Source organism: Crinia signifera, chromosome 9 (genome assembly GCF_055691185.1).
Source record: "Crinia signifera chromosome 9, ASM5569118v1, whole genome shotgun sequence".
Lineage (NCBI taxonomy): Eukaryota > Metazoa > Chordata > Amphibia > Anura > Myobatrachidae > Crinia > Crinia signifera.
The window spans coordinates 153,736,920-153,759,558 of record NC_139225.1 but is presented as its reverse complement, the minus strand read 5'-3'; the positions used below and the strand labels follow the sequence as shown (position 1 = coordinate 153,759,558).

Sequence of the window (22,639 nt, the reverse complement as noted above, 5' to 3'; positions counted from 1 at the left end):
GCAACTACTGTAATGCAGAATTTGTAATCCAAGGCAAAGGGTGTCCAATACTGCGTGTGACTCAAATAAAAGGTTTCCAATAAATGGCCCACGTGATCACAGGACTAGGACTTGGGAAGTACAGGCCCTAATTGAAACAGGGGCAAGGGCTTGTCAGTGCAGGCATAGCATGACAGTTCCTGGGGTAATGGTGGGTGGCAAGTGTGAGTGGGGCAGTGTCAGGGTACCTGAGGCTCTGTTGCCGGCTCCTGTTGCTGACTCTTGCCAGTCACTACTCCATGTGCTGCAACACTCTGCTGGCTCCCTGCTGTTCCTGTTACTGCTGTGAGGCACAGGCCCTCCTGCCCTTATGCTGCCAAACAATGCTGGGGTCCTCTCTCTCTGGTCCCTACTGTCAGTCTGGGCACCTTCTCCCTGCAGACGCTGATCACTGCAGAACACTCCCCACATGCTGCTCCGCTTGGGATCTCTCTCTCAGCTCAGCTCAGTCCTCCTGCTTACTCATTACACAGCAGGGGCTCTCCCTCTCTCTCCTTCCTGGCTCCTCTCACTGCACACCGCACACTTGTTACACTCAAATCTGCCCAGCAACAGCAGGGCTCTAACTTCCTGCTTCTCTCCCAGCACCTTGCCAGGTCCTAAAGTCCCTCCTGTCCTCTGTGCTGCTGCGGGGTAGCTGCCTAGCAACCCTCCAAAATCCTGTGTATTTTTAGGCAGCATTGGCCACCAATGATTCTGTGACACAAAAAGGGGTACTCCAGTTCTGGCTTGTCACAAATGCACCCCATTTTTTCATACCCCTACTATCCAAATACGCATGGAGTTCATTTTATATAGTGTGGCGAGCGCACACTATAAGAAAAAAGAAAAACGGGAGTCCAGATATTACATAAGTACCCAGCGGACATTTTACCAGGAATTTCGTGCATGCACAGAATGAAAATCTTTGGGAAAATGGTCACCACGCCATTTCCCTGGAGACCTTTGCGGTAGAGTCTGGCAAAGCGTCAGAGACTACTAGTGCTCAAAGCAGCTCTACATCAGTGAAAAGAGATGATGTTGCCCATAGCAACCAATCAAATTCTGTCTATCATTTCTCTTTTGCCTCCTAGAATCTAATTGGTTGCTATAGGCAACATCACCTGTTTTTAATGTAAGCTCCTCAGATGACAATTTACCCCAAAGGGCCAGATGTACTAAGTTTGAAAAGTGATAAAATGGAGAGTCTTAGGGGGAATTTACTAAGATGGGAGTTCATGCTGCTATGGGCAAGCAATCAGATACTATCTATTATCTTCTAGAACAATGGTGTCAAACTCATGGTCCTCTAGCTGTTATGGAACTACATGTCCCAGCATGCCCTGCCAGTTTTAGCAATCTCTTATATATTTGGCTACATCTGTCACTCAAAGTGTGTCTGGAGCTGTAACGCTGGGTTGTGGACTTCCAGCTTAATTTATGATTGTCATCACCTGTTTTAAACAGGGTAATTGATAAGAAAGGTGTTTAAGCACAGGTGATGGTAATCCATAAATTAAGAGGAAAGTCCAGAAACAGAGCAATGTGTCCCTCCTGGAGAGGGTCATGTTGGGTATGCACCTGCCTCCCTCCCCCCCCCCCCCCCCCATTCACGGCATCCCCACGATTAAATGGCACATGCAAAACACTGACATGGCTATGGTCGACAATGAAAAAGGTTGACAAGATTTATTTTTCACTTTTTCAATGTTTTCATATTCATTCTCATGTGTCGACATGGACACCAATGAAGTGCCACACTTATGTCAACATTTACAAGTGTTGACCTTTCTGTGTTGATTTTTTCTTGTGGCAATTCGCGGCACCCCCCGCGATTTGCAGCACACCCCCCTGCAATTCGCGGCACCACCGGTGACTCCCGTGATTCGCGGCCCCACCCCGTGACACCCCCCCTCCTGCTATTCGCGGCACCCCGCGACCCCCCCTCCCACGATTCGCGCCAACCCCCCGGCCCCCCCTCCCGCGGTTCACGGTGCCCCCACGACCCCCCCTACCGCGATTCCCCACCCCTGCCCCCCCTCCTGTCATTGCGTCAACCCCCCGCCCCCGCGACCCACCCTCCCGCGATTCACTGCAACCCCCCGCGCCCCCCCCTCCCACAATTCGCGGCACCCACCCCCCCCCCCCCCGCGACCCCCCCTCCCGCAATTCACGGCATCCACCCACGACCCCTCCTCCCGTGATTCGAGGACACCCCTCACCTCCTCCCTCCCCCCCACCCCCGCGCACGATTCACGGCAACCCCAGGATTAATTGGCACATGCAAAACACTGGCACTGCTATGGTCGACAATGAAAAAGGTTGACATGAGTTTTTGAAGATTTATTTTTCTTTTTTTTTATGTTTTCATATTCATTCTCATGTGTCGACATGGACACCGATGAAGTGCCACACTTATGTCAACATTTACATGTGTTGAACTTTCTGTGTTGATTTTTTCTTGTGGCGATTTGCGGCACCCCCCGCGACCCACCTCCCGCGATTTGCAGTACACCCCCCGCAATTTGCGGCACCTCCGGTGACTCCCGCGATTCGCGGCCCCACCCCGTGACACCCCCCCCTCCTGCGATTGCGGCATCCCGCGACCCGCCCTCCCACGATTCGCGCCAACCCCCCGTGGCCCCCCTCCCGCTGTTCACGGTGCCCCCCACGACCCCCCTACCGCGATTCCCCACCCCTGACCCCCCCCCTCCTGTCATTGCGGCAACCCCCCGCGGCCCACCCTCCCGCGATTCACTGCAACCCCCCGCGCCCCCCCCTCCCACAATTCACGGTACCCACACACCCCCCCCCCCGCGACCCCCCCTCCCGCAATTCACGGCATCCACCCACGGCAGCACCCCTAAGCCCCTCTTTAGTCCCCCGTATACTCACACACCCCTATCACTACCCAGCTTCCTGCTCTCCTGAACCGTAACTTCCACCACTGGGGAGTCGCTGACGCTGTTTTGCCCACATGCCCCTATCATGCCTCATAGCCCAGCCTCCTGCTCTCATGCACCCGAACTCCCACCCAGTAGGAGGAGACACTGACTCAGGGCCACCATCCTGTACTCCTGTACTGCCACGCTGGACCCTCACCCACTGGCAGAAGCTGCACAGTATCTCCCACCCTCCTCTTTAGTCCCCCTTATGCCCACACACCCCTATCACTACCCAGCCTCCTGTTTTCCTGTGTCGTGACCTCCGCCAGTGGGGAGCCGCTGACTCAGAAACACCCTACTATACTATTGCACACACACCTAAACAACACACACACAGCCCCCCCCCACCCACAAATGTCACTGTACCATCCACACTATAAATGTACAATCCATTTTTTTTTTAATTAAACAAAACAATACACCCCCCCTTCCACATCATATGCTCCACATCATAACACATTTCACCTATAACTCAAGTTGCAATACAGGGCATCTTTCATACAGTTCTAACCATCTTTCTCATATACAAATGTTCACAAATGAAGGGGGCGCAGCCCCTTACGACGGTGTGAAGAGCGCCCGTAGGGCGCGATGAATCACCTAGTCTATTATATAAAATCTGTGGCAGGGCATGCTGGGATGTGTGGTACCACAACAGCTGGAGGGTCATGAGTTTGACACCACTGTTCTAGTAGGTGCTAAATAAATAAGTTGATTCTGATTGGTTGCCCAGAGCAACAACCCATGTGAAATAGAACATTAGCAGATTTCCACCATAAATTTTCAGCCAATCAGCTCCTAACTATTATGTTACAGTATGTGGTTGTAAAATGACAATTATGAGCTGATTGGTTGGTGGTTTATCGCTTTCTACTTTATCACTTATTAAGGCTTAGTACATGTCATTCTAAGTATATGTGGGATTACAACGGTCCATTTGTTCTGCTGCGCGGTGCGTTAGGAGTCGGGCTGGGAACACCTGAAGCCAAACTCCACTTGCAGAAACTTGCACTTTGCAGCCAAACCCGTAATGAGGCGAATGTTCTGCAGCCCTGCACATTCCCCTCGCTCACCTCCACCTGTCAGGCCATGGCTTAGCGGACACATTACACAGCTGGAAATACATGTTTTTGTTTAGCCAGACCTGACAAAGGCGAAGCTGCTTGGTCTTTTTACTCCGGGCTACAAAAGGTTGGGAATCCAGAGTACAATGACGAGGAGAAGGATCTGGCCCCACCCCAGTGAGTAAGGAGCTGTAAGGAAAGTTTAGCACGCACAGCAACATCAGGAACACAACCTACCTGAGCCGCAGGAAGCAGTGTGTCCGGGACGGCAGAGGAATGGGCTACTTACAGGTATTTTATATCACCATTCTTTATCTTCCGGCCTGTGGAGACCTGCTATAATGACTCACTGCAAAGGCTGCTGCAGCTGCGCTCATAACTGGTGGAGTAGAGTGTATTCTCTATTGCGATAACACAGATGCCAAACTATGGTCACATTTTACAAGGACATTTCTGTAATACTCTAGCACAGGTGCTGGTAGTTTATCACTCTCCACTTTGTCACTTTTTGAAGCTTAGTACATCTGGCCCTTAGGGTTAGACGCCCTCTTCATAACACGACCTGATCATAATACCGTTGTATGTATGGTATAGCGTGTATAGTACACAGACCCCCAACATGACCCCTTCCATCAGATACACCCTGCTCCACTCCTGTCATTTATGATTGCTGTCACTTGCGTTAGTTAACTGAGGAAAAAGGTGTTTCAGCTGAGCTGACGGCAATAATAAATTACAAGGGAAGTCCAGGAGCGGATCACCTAATGGGAAGTCCAGGAGCGGGTCACCTAATGGGAAGTCCAGGAGCGGGTCACCTAATGGGAAGTCCAGAAGTGGGTCACCTAATGGGAAGTCCAGGAGCGGGTCACCTAATGGGAAGTCCAGGAGCGGATCACCTATTGGAAGGGGTCTTGTTGGGGGGGTCTGCGTATACAACATTAGCTGTAATCCAGTCTTTGGTTTGTAATCCTGCTCATGCTGAGTTGGTATTTCTGGCACTGGTTATATAGCGCTGCAGGATATGTTTATGTTATATAATGCAGACGTTCTCAGGTACCAACAAGAAATGTTTTATGGGTGTCTTGAAGATATTATTATTATTATTATTATTATTATTATTATGATCTATGGATAAATCATTGAAATGTGTAATGTGTCTCTGTGATTGAGTTACCGTTGGGAGACAGTTGATATAATAAATAATACTGTTTAAACCAGGGATGGGGAACCTTTGGCCCTCCAGCTGTAGTTGAACTACACATCCCAGCATGTCCTGCAACAGTTTTAGCATGGCCAAGTAGTAAAACTGTAGCAGGGCATGCTGGGATGTGTAGTTCAACAACCGCTGGAGGGACAAAGGTTCCCCATCCCTGGTTTAAATGTACGTTTTAACTTGTAATAGTATTTTATCCATGTAGGATATTGTCAATTCATGCTATATTAAGGTGTGGGGGGGAGGGGGGTTTAGTAATTAATGACAATTTTTTAAAAAGCAAATTTTTGGGCAATTTTTAAACCATCTTTTTTTTATTGTTTATTTTTTAAACCCAAATCTTTAATACAAAAAAAATTGCAGCGTCCATTCCCACAGCGATAATGGCAGATGATTGGAATATGAGCTCTTCCCTTAGTTCCCCCCCTGTGTTTCCACAATTTATCACAAATCCACAATGTTTTGCAAAACTTTCCAGTATTTGCCGTTATATTGGATATTGTTGTTACAAAATATTTTTTATAAAGTTCAATTAGAGATGATGCTTCTGCTGAGAGAGAAATGCGTTACAGAGGAGGAGGGGAGGGGAGACACAGTGTATCAGGGGAGGGGAGACACGGTGAATCAGGGGAGGGGAGACACGGTGTATCAGGGGAGGGGAGACACGGTGTATCAGGGGAGGGGAGACACGGTGTATCAGGGGAGGGGAGACACGGTGTATCAGGGGAGGGGAGACACGGTGTATCAGGGGAGGGGAGACACGGTGTATCAGGGGAAGGGAGACACGGTGTATCAGGGGAGGGGAGACACGGTGTATCAGGGGAGGGGAGACACGGTGTATCAGGGGAGGGGAGACACGGTGTATCAGGGGAGGGGAGACACGGTGTATCAGGGGAGGGGAGACACGGTGTATCAGGGGAGGGGAGACACGGTGTATCAGGGGAGGGGAGACACGGTGTATCAGGGGAGGGGAGACACGGTGTATCAGGGGAGGGGAGATACGGTGTATCAGGGGAGGGGAGACACGGTGTATCAGGGGAGGGGAGACACGGTGTATCAGGGGAGGGGAGACACGGTGTATCAGGGGAGGGGAGACACGGTGTATCAGGGGAGGGGAGACACGGTGTATCAGGGGAGGGGAGACACGGTGTATCAGGGGAGGGGAGATACGGTGTAGCAGGGGAGGGGAGACACGGTTTATCAGGGGAGGGGAGACACGGTGTATCAGGGGAGGGGAGACACGGTGTATCAGGGGAGGGGAGATACGGTGTATCAGGGGAGGGGAGACACGGTGTATCAGGGGAGGGGAGATACGGTGTAGCAGGGGAGGGGAGACACGGTGTATCAGGGGAGGGGAGACACGGTGTATCAGGGGAGGGGAGACACGGTGTATCAGGGGAGGGGAGACACGGTGTATCAGGGGAGGGGAGACACAGTGTATCAGGAGAGGGGAGACACAGTGTATCAGGGGAGGGGAGACACAGTGTATCAGGAGAGGGGAGACACAGTGTATCAGGGGAGGGGAGATACAGTGTATCAGGGGAGGGGAGACACAGTGTATCAGGGGAGGGGAGATACAGTGTATCAGGGGAGGGGAGATACAGTGTATCAGGGGAGGGGAGATACAGTGTATCAGGGGAGGGGAGACACAGTGTATCAGGGGAGGGGAGATACAGTGTATCAGGGGAGGGGAGACACAGTGTATCAGGGGAGGGGAGATACAGTGTATCAGGGAAGGGGAGACACTATGGGGGGAATTTACTGAAGGAAATTTGTAAAAAATAGGTGTATTTGTATCCAGAAATACACTTATTTTTGACATTTACAATCCTGAAAATATGGCAATTCGTATTCGTATTGATGTGCTAGCAATACGAATACACCTATTTTTTTTACAAATTTCCTTTAGTAAATTCCCCCCTGTGTATCAAGACTCGAGTATATCTGGGTATGGGATATTGGGTCCCAATTTAGGTTGACATTCATTGGGTCGACCACTGAAGGCCGAAAGGGCATAGGTTGACACCAGCAATAGGTTGACAATGGCAAAGTCAACAGCCAAAAGGGTAACATGAGTTTTTCCAGATTTTTTTTTTGTTGACATAGTCGACATGGATACCATCAAAGTGTATAATGCGTTCGCATCCATCCTCGTAATCCCTCACGCTCCAATGGATTCCCCTGTGTTCGCAACGCTGAGTCAGTCTAGACTTAATCAGTGTTGATAAGGCCGTGGGGAGAAGGAGGCCAGGAAACAGCCGGGGAACGCCTGCGTTTTCCAGGGCACTCCCAGAAAACGCTGGGGTACCGCCCCAAAATGGTTGCAGGGTGTCAATCACCTTGCATAAGGACAGCGAAGGCTAGCCTTCAATTGCTCCATTCGTACACGTGGCTCACGCATGCGCACAGTGTACCGTGCGCAAGCGCGGTCATCCGATAATCGCAGCCGAGCATGCAGGACTGAATCAGACCCCTAGTTATGACAGCTCCAAGCAAACTGACTTTAATATTCCTCTACCTTCGCCCCTGAGCGTTTGCTGAGGTTCTCAGTGAAAATATCAGGTTCAATGGCAGGTGTTGGCCTTTGAAATCTGATCTATCAGTGTTACAACAATTAAATGTAAATGTAGCCTTCTGCGTTCTCTTCTTTGATGTTTTGCTGTTTGGGCAGCAGCATTGTGGGGCCGCCTTTCAATGTGACAACAATCCTTCGTATTTTGGATAAATATGACAGGGGCATACCTCCCAACTTCTTGAAGCATGGAAGTGGGGACCTCGCCAGAAAGGGGGTGTGTCCTATTCAAATAAGGGGTGTAATGTATGCAAGTGATGTCGCCGTCAGGACACGCCCCCTTTTCGCCCTCTGTATCACTGAATATCGCTTCAGGCTGGGGAGACTCCCACACACACACACCGGCAAGTGACACTGCAGGCCCCAGGCGGGACGCGGGACCATCCCTAAAAAACGGGACAGTCCTGCGAAAAACGGGACTGTTGGGAGGTATATGCGCTGGGCAACACTCAGCTGCTGCGGCATTACAGACGCAGAGCTGAAACGCCAACACAATGCCTCTAGTCTCACAGGATGTGCTCATGTGCGGCTTGGCTGAGCTGGCTCACATGGGCCCAGTGGAACTTCAGTCCAGTTTGACTTTTTGTTCCAGTAATTAGTAAAACTAAAAAAAATGGCGGGTCCCTAACTAAAGTTCAAGTCAGGGTGGCTCCATAAGCAGCGTACATTGACTGCATAGCGAGCCTGTAAACTCCACCCACCTGGTGAGCGAACAAATGTGTAAAAAAAATAAAGATTACCGTATATTTCCTATATAAGGTGACATTACAGGTCATTATAATGATTAACAATGTTTGCTTGGCAATTTTCACACCTATTTTTTCACTTGTCACTCAAAGGTTAAAACTGGCTGACGCGTTTCGTAACAAAATTGTAGGTTTGGTGGTGCAGTTCCTAGGGGGTTGGAGGACACAATGCACTAGAAGCGCCCCCCCCCCCCCCTCCAGTAAATATTAAAAAACACACACACCCGCCCCCCCCGCCACCGCCCATGCCCCCGTGCCTTACCCTCCGCTGCTCCGCTGTGCTGCGGCCAGGACCCGCAGATTTTGTCTCCGGTCCTGGCTCCCCTCCTGCCCTGGCTTCTACTGGCATGAAAATGGACCATCACAAAATGTCCACCCCATACAGCAGACAGTTAAAGAGAACTGTCTGCTGTATGGGGGCGGACATTTTCTGATGGTCCATTTTCATTTCAGCACTGCAGAAGCCAGAGCAGGAGGGGAGCCAGGACCACTGCGCAGACAGGTAAATCTGCAGGTCCCGGCCGCAGCACAGCGGCATTACAATAGCCCCACAGACCCCCGGCGCCTGAACTTACACAGCGCCTCCCCGCAACCGCGGGGTCTGCGGGCCTATTGTTACGCCACTGTGTATATATATATATATATATATATATATATATGTCAAAAAAGAGAACAGGAGTGGGTGATCCTGGTTGGCGATAGTGCTCCGGACGGCTGGTAGGATATTTGCCGGGTCGTGTTGTATATACAAAAGCCTTGTGGTACCCAGCCCACAGCGTTCTTTTTTATAGTACAAGCAATTGTTTGTCTCTTTTTTTGAAAGTGGTTTTATGATCATTTTAATAAAACTGTCATTTATGCACTATGGAGCGCCCCTCCTGTCCTCTTTTTTGACAGATTTATTGCTTACTCCCAGAGTCCAGGGAGTTTGGAGGAGGCTGCAGTCCTAAAAATTGGATTTAGTGCTGACTTGCTAAATCAACCTGATTACCAAGTTCTTCTAAATTGGCTGGAGTAGTTGCACCTGTCAGCGCCATTGGTCCACTACCTGCTGTCATATATATATATATATATATGACTTCTAGTTATGTAACCTCTACACACAAAGACGGCACTGTGGGACACTGCACAGGAACAAAAGGAGTTATGCTTGGTAGCACCAAACACTGCTTCCTTCACCTGACATTTAAAAAACTTTATATAATCATTATCAGCTCTAAAGTGCTGTGAAACGCTGTAAGCGAAGCAAAGAAGCCTGTAACTTTGTGTCTGGAACAAACCGTGGGGATTATTCAGACCTGCAAACAGGTAATCACCGCAGAGCCAGAGTGAAATCCTGCCCTGTGCCTGTGAATCGATGTGCCACACACCAGTGAATCATCTCTCCAGTGTGTGCAGTCTGTGCATAGCCTCGGATTTACTCAGCGGCTGTGATAGATAAATGCTGATTGGGGCCGGAGCTGGCGTCACATGACTTCCCTGGGCACGCCTGCATTTTCCCTGACACTCCCAGAACATGGCCAGTTACCACCCCCACACGCCGGCTTTCTGTTAATCAACTTGCATGAGGCCAGTAGCAGGACTTTATCACAGGACAGCCTTGCGCATGTGTACTGTGAACCCTACGCATGTGCACACTATCAATTATAACCCAGGCTGTGAATTCGCAGCTGCGCCGTCAGGTCTAAATAACCACATATATTGCAACGCAGGGGGCAGAAAATACATTTATATTGCTTCTGTGCAGGGTAAATACTGGTTGCTTTTACATGCAGACCAAAAATGTCAACAATTCAGTTGTAATGTACCCCTAATCCCTAAAACTAACCCTAATGCTAATGCAAATTCTGTCCTTGTCAACATTTTCCAGATGTAGACATATTAGGTATTGACATTTTGACCATGTCGACATCATCATTATTTTGAAGGTCGACTATACAACTGCATAGCCAAAAACAGTAATTTAAAATGTCCACACTATTTTCTGATTATCCTCGGTCGACTTGATTTAATTCTTGGAGTAGCGTTTAGATTACAGGTTCTCAAACTCGGTCCCGACACAGTGCATGTTTTGTCGTTCTCCTCACAGAATCACAAGTGAATTCATTAGCTCCACCTGTGGATCTTTTAAAATGTGCCAATGAGTAATGAATGCACCTGTGCACCTGCCGGGTGACCTGGAAAACGTGAACTGTGTGGGGTCCTGAGGACCGAGTTTGAGAAGCCCTGGTTTAGATAATGTAACCAAGGATAACAGGCCACGATAGATCTATAATTTGGTTAGGAAAAGCTAAAGTTCCATCTCTAAGACTTTTTTTTTGTTTGAATTGCTGATGGTCCATCTGTATATGAGCCTCGTTCTCATACAGTATCCCTCTTTTATTTTTCAGAAATACTTCTCCATCCTTATAATCGCTTTTCATCTCTTGGACCTTCCTGGAGCGACAACAGAAATGATATTCCATGTACATGAGGAGCAAGAAGATGGGACCTTCATTGGAAATTTAAGGAATGGTCTAATATCGCCAACAGCACTGAAATTCACCCTCCTGTCCCACACCATCTATTTCCACCTGGATGCCCAAAGCGGGAATCTATATACAACATCAAACAAACTTGACCGAGAATCGATATGCCCTTTTGAGACCTTGGACCACTGCTCTATGACGTTAGATGTCTTCATTTCATCACAGGACTATTCGGAGTTTACCAAAGTTAACGTTTTAATTCTGGATATCAATGACAATCCTCCTCACTTTTCAGAGCAGACCTATCATATTTCCATTTCTGAAGATACAATCGTTAGAACCAAATTTCCTGTTGACATCACAGCCAAAGACACCGATATCGAGGAAAATGGAGCCCTGTCATATATTCTGATAAGTCCAAATAATGTTTTCACTCTAGATTACCAATCTGAAATAATGTCCTTAGTGGTTCTCAAGTCTTTGGATCGTGAATCACAGAGCGAGTACCGGATGACTTTGCTTGCCCTGGATAGGGGATTACCACCATTATCTGGCAGTGCTACTCTTGTCGTACAAGTAACCGATGTGAACGATAACTGCCCGGTGTTCCTTTCAAACATTATTACTATAAATCTTCCCAGGAACACGTCTGTTGGATCACCAGTGGTGCAGCTTGTAGCAGTGGATGAAGATATTGGTGAGAATAGTGTCATTCAATATTTCTATAGCAACCGCGTTCCGAAACCGACCAAGCAACTTTTCTATCTAGATAGTGCAACTGGGCTGATAACATTGTCTGGGACTTTACATGAAGAGATAACCCAGTATAAATTTACTGTGCTAGCAATCGGACATGGTTGCCCACCAGTGGTGGCTTCCATTACTGTAAACCTAGAGAAAATGAGAAAAGAGCCTAAATTGGAATTTAGATTTATCGCTTCCCAAATTGAAGGTGGTGTCTCGATCAATGAAGATGTACTACCTGGAACTATCATTGCCATCTTAGAGGTTACAGACCCTGATTACATCATTGTGCGACCTCTTTATATAGACGGAACATCACCTTTCCTGCTGAAGCCTTCTGAAGGATCTACCAACACTTACTTGTTATCAACATCCGCCGAGTTGGACTTTGAGATAAAACAGCAGTATGATATTAGCATAATGGGACATTCCAACGTTGATCAATCATTTGTGTATAGGGAAACTCTCAGAATAAATATTGAAGACGTCAATGACAATTTCCCCAAATTCTCAAAAGATCTGGTAGAAATATATATTGAAGAAAATAATATGCCTGGAGAAGTTTTGCTGAAGCTTTCTGCTTCTGATGAAGACAGTGGATCTAATGGAGATATAAGTTACTACTTGGATGATGGGTATCTAGATGTGTTTTCGGTTGACAGAACAAGTGGAATTCTCAAAGCTAATGTGCCTTTCGACAGGGAAAAAGAACCAGTTTATTCTGTGTGGATAGTAGCAAGAGACAATGGTTTTCCATCAAAAAATAATTCTTGCCTAGTTCTTGTAAACATCTTAGATCAAAATGACAATATACCAACATTTGCTTCAATGGAGTTTACATTTTATATCCCCGAGAATCTTCTCCAACGTGGTGAGGTTGGAATCATCAATGTGACTGATCCAGACGTTGGTTTGAATGGTGACTTTTCTGTGTTCCTGGTAAACACCACCACGTTGTTTTCCATTGACCACAATTTCATACTAAGATCAGAGGGTCCTTTCGACTATGAAAAAGAATCTCTATATGAACTTTGGGTGGGTGCCAGAGACAAGGGAAGCCCACCCTTGTCTTCCAAAGCCAAAGTTCTTGTTTTTATACTTGACGTGAATGACAATGCCCCTTTGATAGTTCTACCGGAGTCCAACTTTTCTTACGTGTTAGTGCCACCGGATACTTCCAAGGGTTCTTCCGTCACTAAAGTCCATGCAGTTGATTATGATGCTGGCATGAATGGAGTTATAACATATAGTGAATTTGGGGAGGGGAGTCCAACCGTAGACCTCTTTATGATTGACACCTACACCGGCAATATCACTTTGAGAGAAAGTACGAGTGGTCATCACTGTGGTCTTTATCAACTCTTAGTCAAAGCCAGTGACCAGGGGTATCCCGAAGCCCTTTCTACTATTGTAAGAGTGAACATCCTTCTCAATCATAGCATAAGTAACAGAAGTTACCTGGAATCAGTGATCATGAGCAAGACCACCATAACACAGGAGAACCAAGTCATTGTGCTGGGTCCATGTCCACAGAACCGGCAATCTATGGCCACCTACTCATGGCCTCTGACTACCCCAATAACCCTTGCTATAGTGTCGGTTTGTGTGGTGTTGTGCATGACAGGGACCTTCCTCTTCTTGTGTGCGAGGCAAAGAAAATCTAAAAAACAGAAGAGTCCCGTACAAATTCCATTACAGCTTACTGATGATTACTGTGCAAAAGACTGGGATGAGGTGAAGTACTGTAAATCTGTCGAAAGACCCTTGACCCTATAGGGAACCCATCCAAGATATTGCTGCAGACACATGCGTGCAATGGTTTATTTCTTTAAGAGATGATTTGTTGTAAAAATCACAATATTCTTAGCCCTATGTAAGGGCCTGACTTTCTAAAATAAGATTTACATAAAAACTTCTATTTAAAGGCTTTTCTCAATGTGTTTTCATGGGTTTTTTTACAAATCAGTTGCTGGGGCTCACAGGCCTTACTACCTAACATTCGCAGCTACAATTATGCAGAAGACTCCTTTACTGCATGTCAGTGCGATCGACATCCATCCAACGTCCTACAGAATGCAGAGCCAGTGAAGGATCCAGGGGGGGGGGGGGATTTTCTGTGGCCTGTGCCAGGGAATGGTGGAACTGCTGGCCACCAGCTCCATCGATCCTGTTGCGGCCTTCAGGTTCTGTGGAATGGACCGTGGTGTCTGTCATAAATGACAAATGCCCCGCTGGATCCGCCACTGGCTCTATCAGGCCAGATTGAGGACAATGTGGTCCATGGTCTGACTTTAAGAATCAACATAACTTGTAACAGCTTCTTTTGTGTTTTTGGCAAAGGTACCACGTACTGTATATGTCTATTAGCATATTATTATATTAGTTTAACATAAGGGATGTCAATGTACTTCTTCTTTATTACCACCTAAAAGCAAATGTATTGTACTATGATTAAAACTGATGATGGCCAACGTGATACTATCACCAAAGCACCGCTCTGTAAAATGCCATAAAAAGGTGCTTATGTTACTATATAATTCTGTAACGTATTTCCCCTACTGTGTGTTATAGTTTATTGCTTTTGCTGTAAGTATAATCATCGTTATATTATAATGACTTATGTCATTATAATGTGACTTTTTCCCACATCAGAGAAGAGCAGCATTGGTGCAATAATGCACTTCCCATTGGGCAATGTATGGAAATATACATAGTATCTTGTTGCTAATAAAACTGAAATAATGTTTATTTAAAAAAAAATGTGATTTAAAACAGAGAAAAGCTTTCATTTGTTTACCGTGATATTATTCAAAATCTTGACATTACAGCCCTGATTCTAGTTTGTTCAGTCCCCCACGCGTTCGTACGGGGGACCGATGTTTGTGCCCTGCGCAAGCACATAATCCATACCTCCAAACAGTCCCGATTTCAGCGGGACATTCCCGATTATCAGGGCCTGTCCCGCTGTCCCTCCCACGGCCGGCAGTGTCCCACGGTGAGGGGGGGCTGTTGGGAGTCCCCCCTGTCGGCTGCTAAGCAGCGGGGAATAAAGGCTGTGCGCATGCGCACAGCGTCTATTCCCGCAGCTAGGGGGCTTGGGGCATGGGTAGAGGCTCACAGAGCCTCTGGGTCATGCCCCCATAGCGGCAAAATGGGGGCGTGGCCTCGCGGGAGAGCTGCGGGTATAGGCCATGCCCCCAAATTAGGCCACGCCCCCGAAGATTTTGCGGCGCGCAGCAGCAGCGTCCCGCCTGTTGGGCTGCCAAAGTTGGGAGGTATGCATAATCGGTTATGCGCATGTGTAGGGCTTCTGTGTGAGCACCTTCACCGACCTGCACTGTCAGTGTGGTGCTTGCACAGGGGGGACAGGGGACAGGGGTGGTGGCGGCGCTCCAACATGAGACTTCATGGGCATCCCCATATAAACGCTGGGCGTTCCCATGTAAATGCGGCCGTGGCGCGGTGTGCCGGGGCGGGCCGCTGACACCACGTGACGTCCACCGCCCACTCTGTCTTCTGAATGGAGCCTGCAAAAATAAGTCAGTCTCCACTGACTTATATTTGCAAGCCCAAGAGAAATCATTTGATGGTCCCCGACCATCGAATGATTTTTTCTGCGTCGGGACATGCGAGGGGATGTGTTATGAAAACACATCCCCTCACATGTCCCGACGCAGGGTTGCAAGGAGATGCGGCATGGGGAGTTTTTTGGGCAGGGCGGGCGCTCTGGGACTTGGCAAACTGCGAGCGTCGCAGCTTACTTAGTCCACCTGAATCAGGCCCTGTATGCAGTGTTTTTATGTCCAATTTCTGAAAACAGCACAATCAATATGACTGAGCCAAAACCCATGTGTTCTAGGGATGGCCATCCATGGCGATGCTGCAACCAGCCATCGATAGTAACAAACTGTGTGATGGATGACCGATGGTCATCCACTTTCTTTATCTGACTGACCTGTGGGCCAATCAGAACGTGAGGGCAGGACTTCATGGTTGTTGGGGGCTTGGCAGTGCTCCGAGTCCTGGCACCTTGAAAAAAAATTGGCTTTGCTGTGCCATCGATGGACGGAAACCATCAGGTTCTCCCCATTAATGGCAAAAGTATTAGACATTGGCCATAAACTATTGATGATTTTGAATAATCGATGGTCGATGGCCATCCCTATTGTGTTCTTGAGTCCTGATGATGGTTAAAGTGTCTTTCGGACACTATCACTGCAATCACCAGATGGGCACTGCCACTACCAGCACTAAACAGGCACTATCACTGGCCGCACCAATCTCTACAATGACAGGTTTATTTCTGTGTTTCAAGCTGTAGTTTTAAGTCTGAGGAGACTGCTCAGTCGCTCCACATGGGAGGTGCAATGCGCCCACCATGACGTGCCACTCCAGGGGGGGTCAAGGATGATGTCACCAAGTCACTCCGCGCGGGAGGGGGGGTGACCGCCGCTCACCTCCATCCAGGGGGGTCCCTGCTTCCAACTATCGCCCTCCAGTGGCCGGCACCCTATGCAAATGCCTGAAGCTGCCTAGTGATGGCACCGGCCCTGTCTAGGAGTGGCACTGCAGCGGCAATCATTTCAGCGCCAGGGTCAGCCACACGACTGTGGCTGAAATTATTGGATGGTTTGGGCCCCTCAAAAAAAAAGAAGGAAATCATCTGTCCCTGTACAAACCTGCTCTACAGAGGCAAGATGTCCTCATCCTCTGATTCCTCGCCCCAATTCAGTGTGTACTTCCTCATCCTCTCAGCTTATCAATTCGTTCACCGTGGGCTCCACAATCACAGGCACCTCTGTAGTCTCTGGAGACAATTGCTGATCTTCAATTGAAAAATTGATAATTAATTAATTAATCTCCACATTTTGCGGAAGCAACCTCACACCGCTCATTGACCAAGTTCCCCGCTGCACTAAAAACTCTTTTTATAACTCAGGTAAAATAGAGCCAGTTTGTACAGGAGCCTCCTTTTTTCCCTGCCAGTACAGGTACGGACTGTCTGACATGTCTACTTGGATGCTGTCACCAATTGTTTCAATGGTGACAGCATCATATGCGGTGACAGTAGACATGCCAGCAATCATTGGCAGGTCCTTTAGTCCAGACCAGCTGTCTAAATTCTCTCCTGCCTGTCCTGCATCCCTGCAAGCAGGTCAGGTAGGAAATCTGAGCTGTTTCCTCAAAGCCATAGGTGTAGGATAAAATGAAGGAGGAACTGTGGCTGTGTCATGGGTGGAGATCATGGTCCGCTTCAGATGACAATCTCCTGACCAGCAGGTCTTTGCATCGCTGTAGACCTGTGATAGCAGGAAACAGAGATGCAACATGCGCTTTAAACTGAGGATCCAGCACGGTGGCCAGAATGTATTCCCCTGACTTTAACAGACTGACCACCCTTGTATCCTGGCAAAGCGTATGGAGGTCTTCATCCACAATACTGACTTGCTTTGCGGAATCGCTACGCTTTAGCTCCTCCTTCACTTTCTCCAGCTGCTTCTGCAACAGCCTGATCAGGGGAATCACCTGACTCAAGCTGGCAGTGTGGGAACTGACTTCACGTGTGGCAAGTTCAAATAGCTGGAGAACCTTGCACATCACCAAAATCAGCCTCCACTGCGCTTGAGTCAGGTGCAGGAATGGCCTTTTGCTGCTCCTCCATCCTCTGCAGGATCTAGAGGGTGGAGTTCCAGCACGTCACCACCTCTTGTTTAAGCTGATGGCAGGGCAGGTTGAGGAGTTTTTGCTGCCGTTCCAGCCTTCGGCAGGCAATGGCAGAATGCCGAAAGTTTCCAGCAATTTTGCGGGCAACCGCAAGCATCTTCTGCACACTCCTGTCACTTCTGAGGAAATGCTGCACCACCAAATTTATAGTATGGGCAAAACATGGCACGTGATGGAAATTGCCCATATGTAATGCCCACACAATGTTACTTACATTTTTCAGGGCACTGAGGACACTTTTTCGTACGTCTCTGTACATCCCGGGTATCGCCTGCCTAGTGAAGTGGAATCTAGATGGGGTTTGGTACAGATGACACAATACTTCCATCAACCGTCTAAATCCCACTCTTCTGATGGCAGACACCGGACTCACGTCTAACACCAACATAGCTGTCAAGGCCGCAGTTATCCTCTTTGCCATAGGATGACTGCTGTCGTATTTCTTCCTCATGGCAAACGACTGCTGGACGGTCAATTGCTTAGTGAAAGACGTAGAGGTCTTACGATTTCTCCTCTGGGGTGATGACCGACTCCCAGCAGCAGCAACAGTAGGCATATCGCTGCAGGTTCCTACAGAGGAATTCTGGATAGAAGAGGAGTCAGTCATGTCAGACATCGGTGACCAGTGGAGTAACTACAGTGCTGCAGACTCCAAGGCGGCTTGGGGAAGCCAGCACCAATGCGGTCTGTGGTGGCGTTTTATAGCTTCAAGCAAGGGATGCAGCGGTACCATACAGGATGCTGCTGCTGCCCACGGTCCCAGCTGCCGGCAGTGAAGGTAGTGTGCGGGGGTGCAGGAGGCTGCTGCTGCCCATGGTTCTGACTAGGGATGGCCATCGACCATCGATGATTAGAAAACATTGATGGTTGATGGCCGATGTCAAATAGTTTGCCATCGATGGGGGAGAACCAGATGGTTTCCCACCATCGATGTCAAGGTTAAACAAATAGTTTTGTTTTCCTTCCTCCTGGGACACGGAGTATAGCTCCGCCCAGGACACCCGTGAAGCCCCGCCCCCCATATTCTGATTGGCCCACAGGTTAATCAGTCAGAGAAAATAAATGACCATCGATATGTAAAAACATCGATGGTCATCCATTGCATAGTTATAGACCATCGATGGTCAGTTGCAGTTTTGCCATCATAGTTCTGACTCCCGGCAGTGAAGGTGCAGTGCGGCGGTGCAGGAGGCTGCTGAACTAAACACTTATTTATGAATGGTCTTCAGGTGATGTATAAGGGAGGATGTCCCTAGGTGGCCAACATCCTTACCCCTGCTTATTGCAGCTTTACATAAGCTACACCTTGAAAAAGCTGCTGAGAGCGGCGAAACGCGTAGGTGCGCCCCTGGATGACCTGATCACCCCTCAGACTTGACACCAACGGTCTTTATTTATCATTGGACTCCACACCTTCCATCGGGAAAGTTTACTCCCAGAGAATTTTCCCACCACTTTTTCATCTCGCGAGTGGAACACTTGGGATACCCATATCCCCACCCGAGGCTTCGGTTCATCTGGAGGCACGCCACCCCCTTAATAAGCCCGGCTGGGTCCATAGAGGTCCAGTGTTCCCCCAAGTACCATATTACCATCTTTGGGTACCATCTACCACGGTTTACAAAATCGGCATCCAAAGTGAACTGGCCCCTAACTTTGCTACAATCCCACAGGAAAAATCGACATCTCCAGGTGTGGACTCACTCATCCAATCTCCACAACAATTTCTGAAAATTTAAGACCATCCAATTGGACTGAACTGTTCCTAATCAACTGAGGGTGACTATCAGGATCAGTGTCATTTTTTACTAATTTTATTGTTGTTTTACTCTGCTTTATTTTTATTCTTACGTGAAAAGTTACAATAAATTGTCAAATCTTTTTTACCACACACCTGACCATGTTTATGCATTTCTCCAATTCACCTATTGTAATTATTCAGCTCTATATCATCTAGCGCAGTCAACCACCCCCTTTTTCTGTTTTCCATTGTATTGGGGTTGACTTCCCCTTTTTTTCAGACTGCTGCTTCACTTAGCCAATCCACTCATACATTAGCGCCTTTTTTGTGGGTATCCATATCCCTTTTTTTTCTTGTTTACATAAGCTACACATGGCAAAACATTTGTTGTCCGGATTCGGCTAAAAAAAATTCCAGACTGAAGAGGTGGATTTATTGGTCCTCTGCCCAGGTATGACGATGGGCTTTTTCATCCCATGGACAACAACTGTTTCCCCCCCCCAGGTGCCTCATTTAAGTAAACCCCGTCAGCATCATCCTCATCAACTTCCTCCTCAGCGCCTACTAGCCTACTTTTGAAAACTAGTTTCAGGGAGATTATAGTTGGCAATAGAATTTTGCAAAGCGCCCCATTGAGTCGGCGTGTAATTCTCCACCCAAAGGGCGTGTCTAGTTCCATAAATGGAGAGATTGTGAAATAGATTGTGAATGTGGCACCTAGAAGCGTTGGTGTGTAATTTCAAATGACTTATAGCCAAATGTAGATGAGCCCCAAAGCAAGAGCTACTAAACTTGCTAAAGTGCTGGGAAATGGGAGGGTAGGAAGCCCTGGTTTGCTTGGTTTTTGATGACAGCGTGACGCTCTGAAAAATCAGAGTCCAGTATTCTCTTCCTGCCTTCCAGCCTGCAGCCGGACTGTAAATCGGACTGATTGGTGGATGGCTGGAGCTATCCACCAATCAGAGTCTAGCATTCTCTTCCTGCCTTCCAGCCTGCAGCCGGACTGTAAATCGGACTGATTGGTGGATGGCTGGAGCTATCCACCAATCAGAGTCCAGCATTCTCTATCTGCCTTCCAGCCTGCAGCCGGACTGTAAATGGCTGTAAGCATACTGATTGGTGGATGGCTGGAGCTATCCACCAATCAGAGTCCAGCATTCTCTATCTGCCTTCCAGCCTGCAGCCGGACTGTAAATGGCTTATCTATTCTTGCATCCAGAGGGGCCGGGGGCATAGCCAGCAGCTCACAGAACTGCTGAGCATGCGCCCGCAGAGGCGAAAATGGGGGCGTGGCCTCGCGGCAGTGGCGTGGGTATAGGCCATGCCCCCTTTTTGGTAGCCACGCCAAAAAAAAGCAAGCTGTCCCGCCTTCCTGATGAGAAATGTTGGGAGGTATGCAGGGCATGAAGGGGTCTATTTACTAGGCCTTGGAGAGAGATAATAAGGAGAGAGATAAAGTGCCCACCAATCAGCTGTGTTTGAAAAAAAAATGACAGGAACGGTCAGGTTGGAACTTTATCTCTCTCCAAGGTTTAGTAGACAGATGACAAAGTCACTTTGTGTAGGTTTCACACCATTGTAAAATTCATTATTGTAATTTTTTTTTTTTTTTTTTCAATTGCCTTTATTGTCTCTTTGGAAAAATGACAGCACAACACGAGCAAAACCAGACTGGAGTAACGTTTATTTCGCCAATAGATTACAATTAAACAAGTTTATACCATCTTGGATGTGTTCATTTTTGGGGTAATGATATAATACTATTTCATTTCCCATTTGTCCTGTGGGTAATGGCCGATGGCGGCTGAATATTGCTGCATTTAGCCCGGCGGGCACGTGGCGGAGATGGTAATGATAGGAATGTGGGTGGTCGCCATGGTTACAAACATTGGGATTTGTGACAAGGCATTACATGCTCCATCACCTGCAGTCATGTACAGATTACTGCACACACAGCACAGGAGCTGGCTGACCCCTACTGATATGTCGCAGCTTGCTGCAGCTGTAATAATTACACACATCACATTATTACCTCGGGGGTTCTACTTCAGATGTTCCCATGGGCAACCAATCAGAATCTACTTGTTTATTTAACACCTTCTAGAAGATAATAGATAGAATCTGATTGGTTGGTTGCCCATTGCAACATCCCATCTGAAATAGAACTCAGCTCAGTAAATACACTCCTGTGCGAGCAGGTGTCACTGGGTGCCGGACGGCTCCCTGATAGTCGGGATTCCGGCAGTCATTACTCCGACGTCGGAATCCCAACTGCTCCCTCGCGGGGGTCCATGACCCCCATAGAGGGAGAATAAAAGCAATAGAAATAGGTGGCAAGCTGCGCCCGCAGCGTGGCGAGCACAGCGAGCCCGCAAGGGGCTTCATCGCGCTCCTGTGCAGTCGAGATTCCGACATCGGAGAAATGACTGTCGGAATCCCGACTGTCGGTGTGTCATACCACACCCGTGTCACTCTGCTGATGGTACTGTATTATATGTATATGGTGCTGGCATGTGACCATTCCCTTTGCACTATCGCCATGGCTAAAGATGGCGCCCATCCTGGAAACCCACGTCCCCTTGTTTTCAGGCCTCTTATTTATTGTCCTTATTGCGCGTGAACCCCACTAAATGTCATCCAGGTCCGGATCCTTGTCACATCCTCTGACACCAGAACAGCTCAAAGAACAGTATGACACAAAAAAAAAGAGAATGAAGATATGGGGACCAGGCAGCAATGGAGGCATAGGTGTGAGGCAGCGATGGAGGTATAGGTGTGAGGCAACGATGGAGGTATAGGTGTGAGGCAGCAATAGAGGTATAGGTGTGAGGCAGCAATAGAGGTATAGGTGTGAGGCAACGATGGAGGTATAGGTGTGAGGCAGCAATAGAGGTATAGGTGTGAGGCAGCGATAGAGGTATAGGTGTGAGGCAGCGATGGAGGTATAGGTGTGAGGCAGCGATGGAGGTATAGGTGTGAGGCAGCGATGGAGGCATAGGTGTGAGGCAGCGATGGAGGCATAGGTGTGAGGCAGCGATGGAGGTATAGGTGTGAGGCAGCGATGGAGGTATAGGTGTGAGGCAGCGATGGAGGCATAGGTGTGAGGCAGCGATGGAGGCATAGGTGTGAGGCAGCGATGGAGGTATAGGTGTGAGGCAGCGATGGAGGTATAGGTGTGAGGCAGCGATGGAGGCATAGGTGTGAGGCAGCGATGGAGGCATAGGTGTGAGGCAGCGATGGAGGTATAGGTGTGAGGCAGCGATGGAGGTATACAGTAGGTGTGAGGCAGCAATGAAGGCATAGGTGTGAGGCAGCAATAGAGGTATATAGGTGTGAGGCAGCAATGGAGGTATAGGTGTGAGGCAGCAATGGAGGTATAGGTGTGAGGCATAGGTGTGAGGAAG

At 48.2% G+C, this 22,639-nt stretch overlaps 1 protein-coding gene across 1 annotated transcript; it reads left to right on the top strand.

Annotated features, from left to right (window-relative positions):
• Nucleotides 1-4,154: 4,154 nt before the first annotated feature.
• LOC146036770 (protocadherin-20-like) lies at nt 4,155-13,583 on the top strand. Its single transcript, XM_083160664.1, has 2 exons — nt 4,155-4,318; nt 10,949-13,583. The coding sequence occupies exons 1-2, from the start codon at nt 4,304-4,306 to the stop codon at nt 13,544-13,546; spliced, it is 2,613 nt and encodes an 870-aa protein (XP_083016790.1). The 5' UTR covers nt 4,155-4,303; the 3' UTR covers nt 13,547-13,583.
• The last annotated feature ends 9,056 nt before the right edge of the window (nt 13,584-22,639 follow it).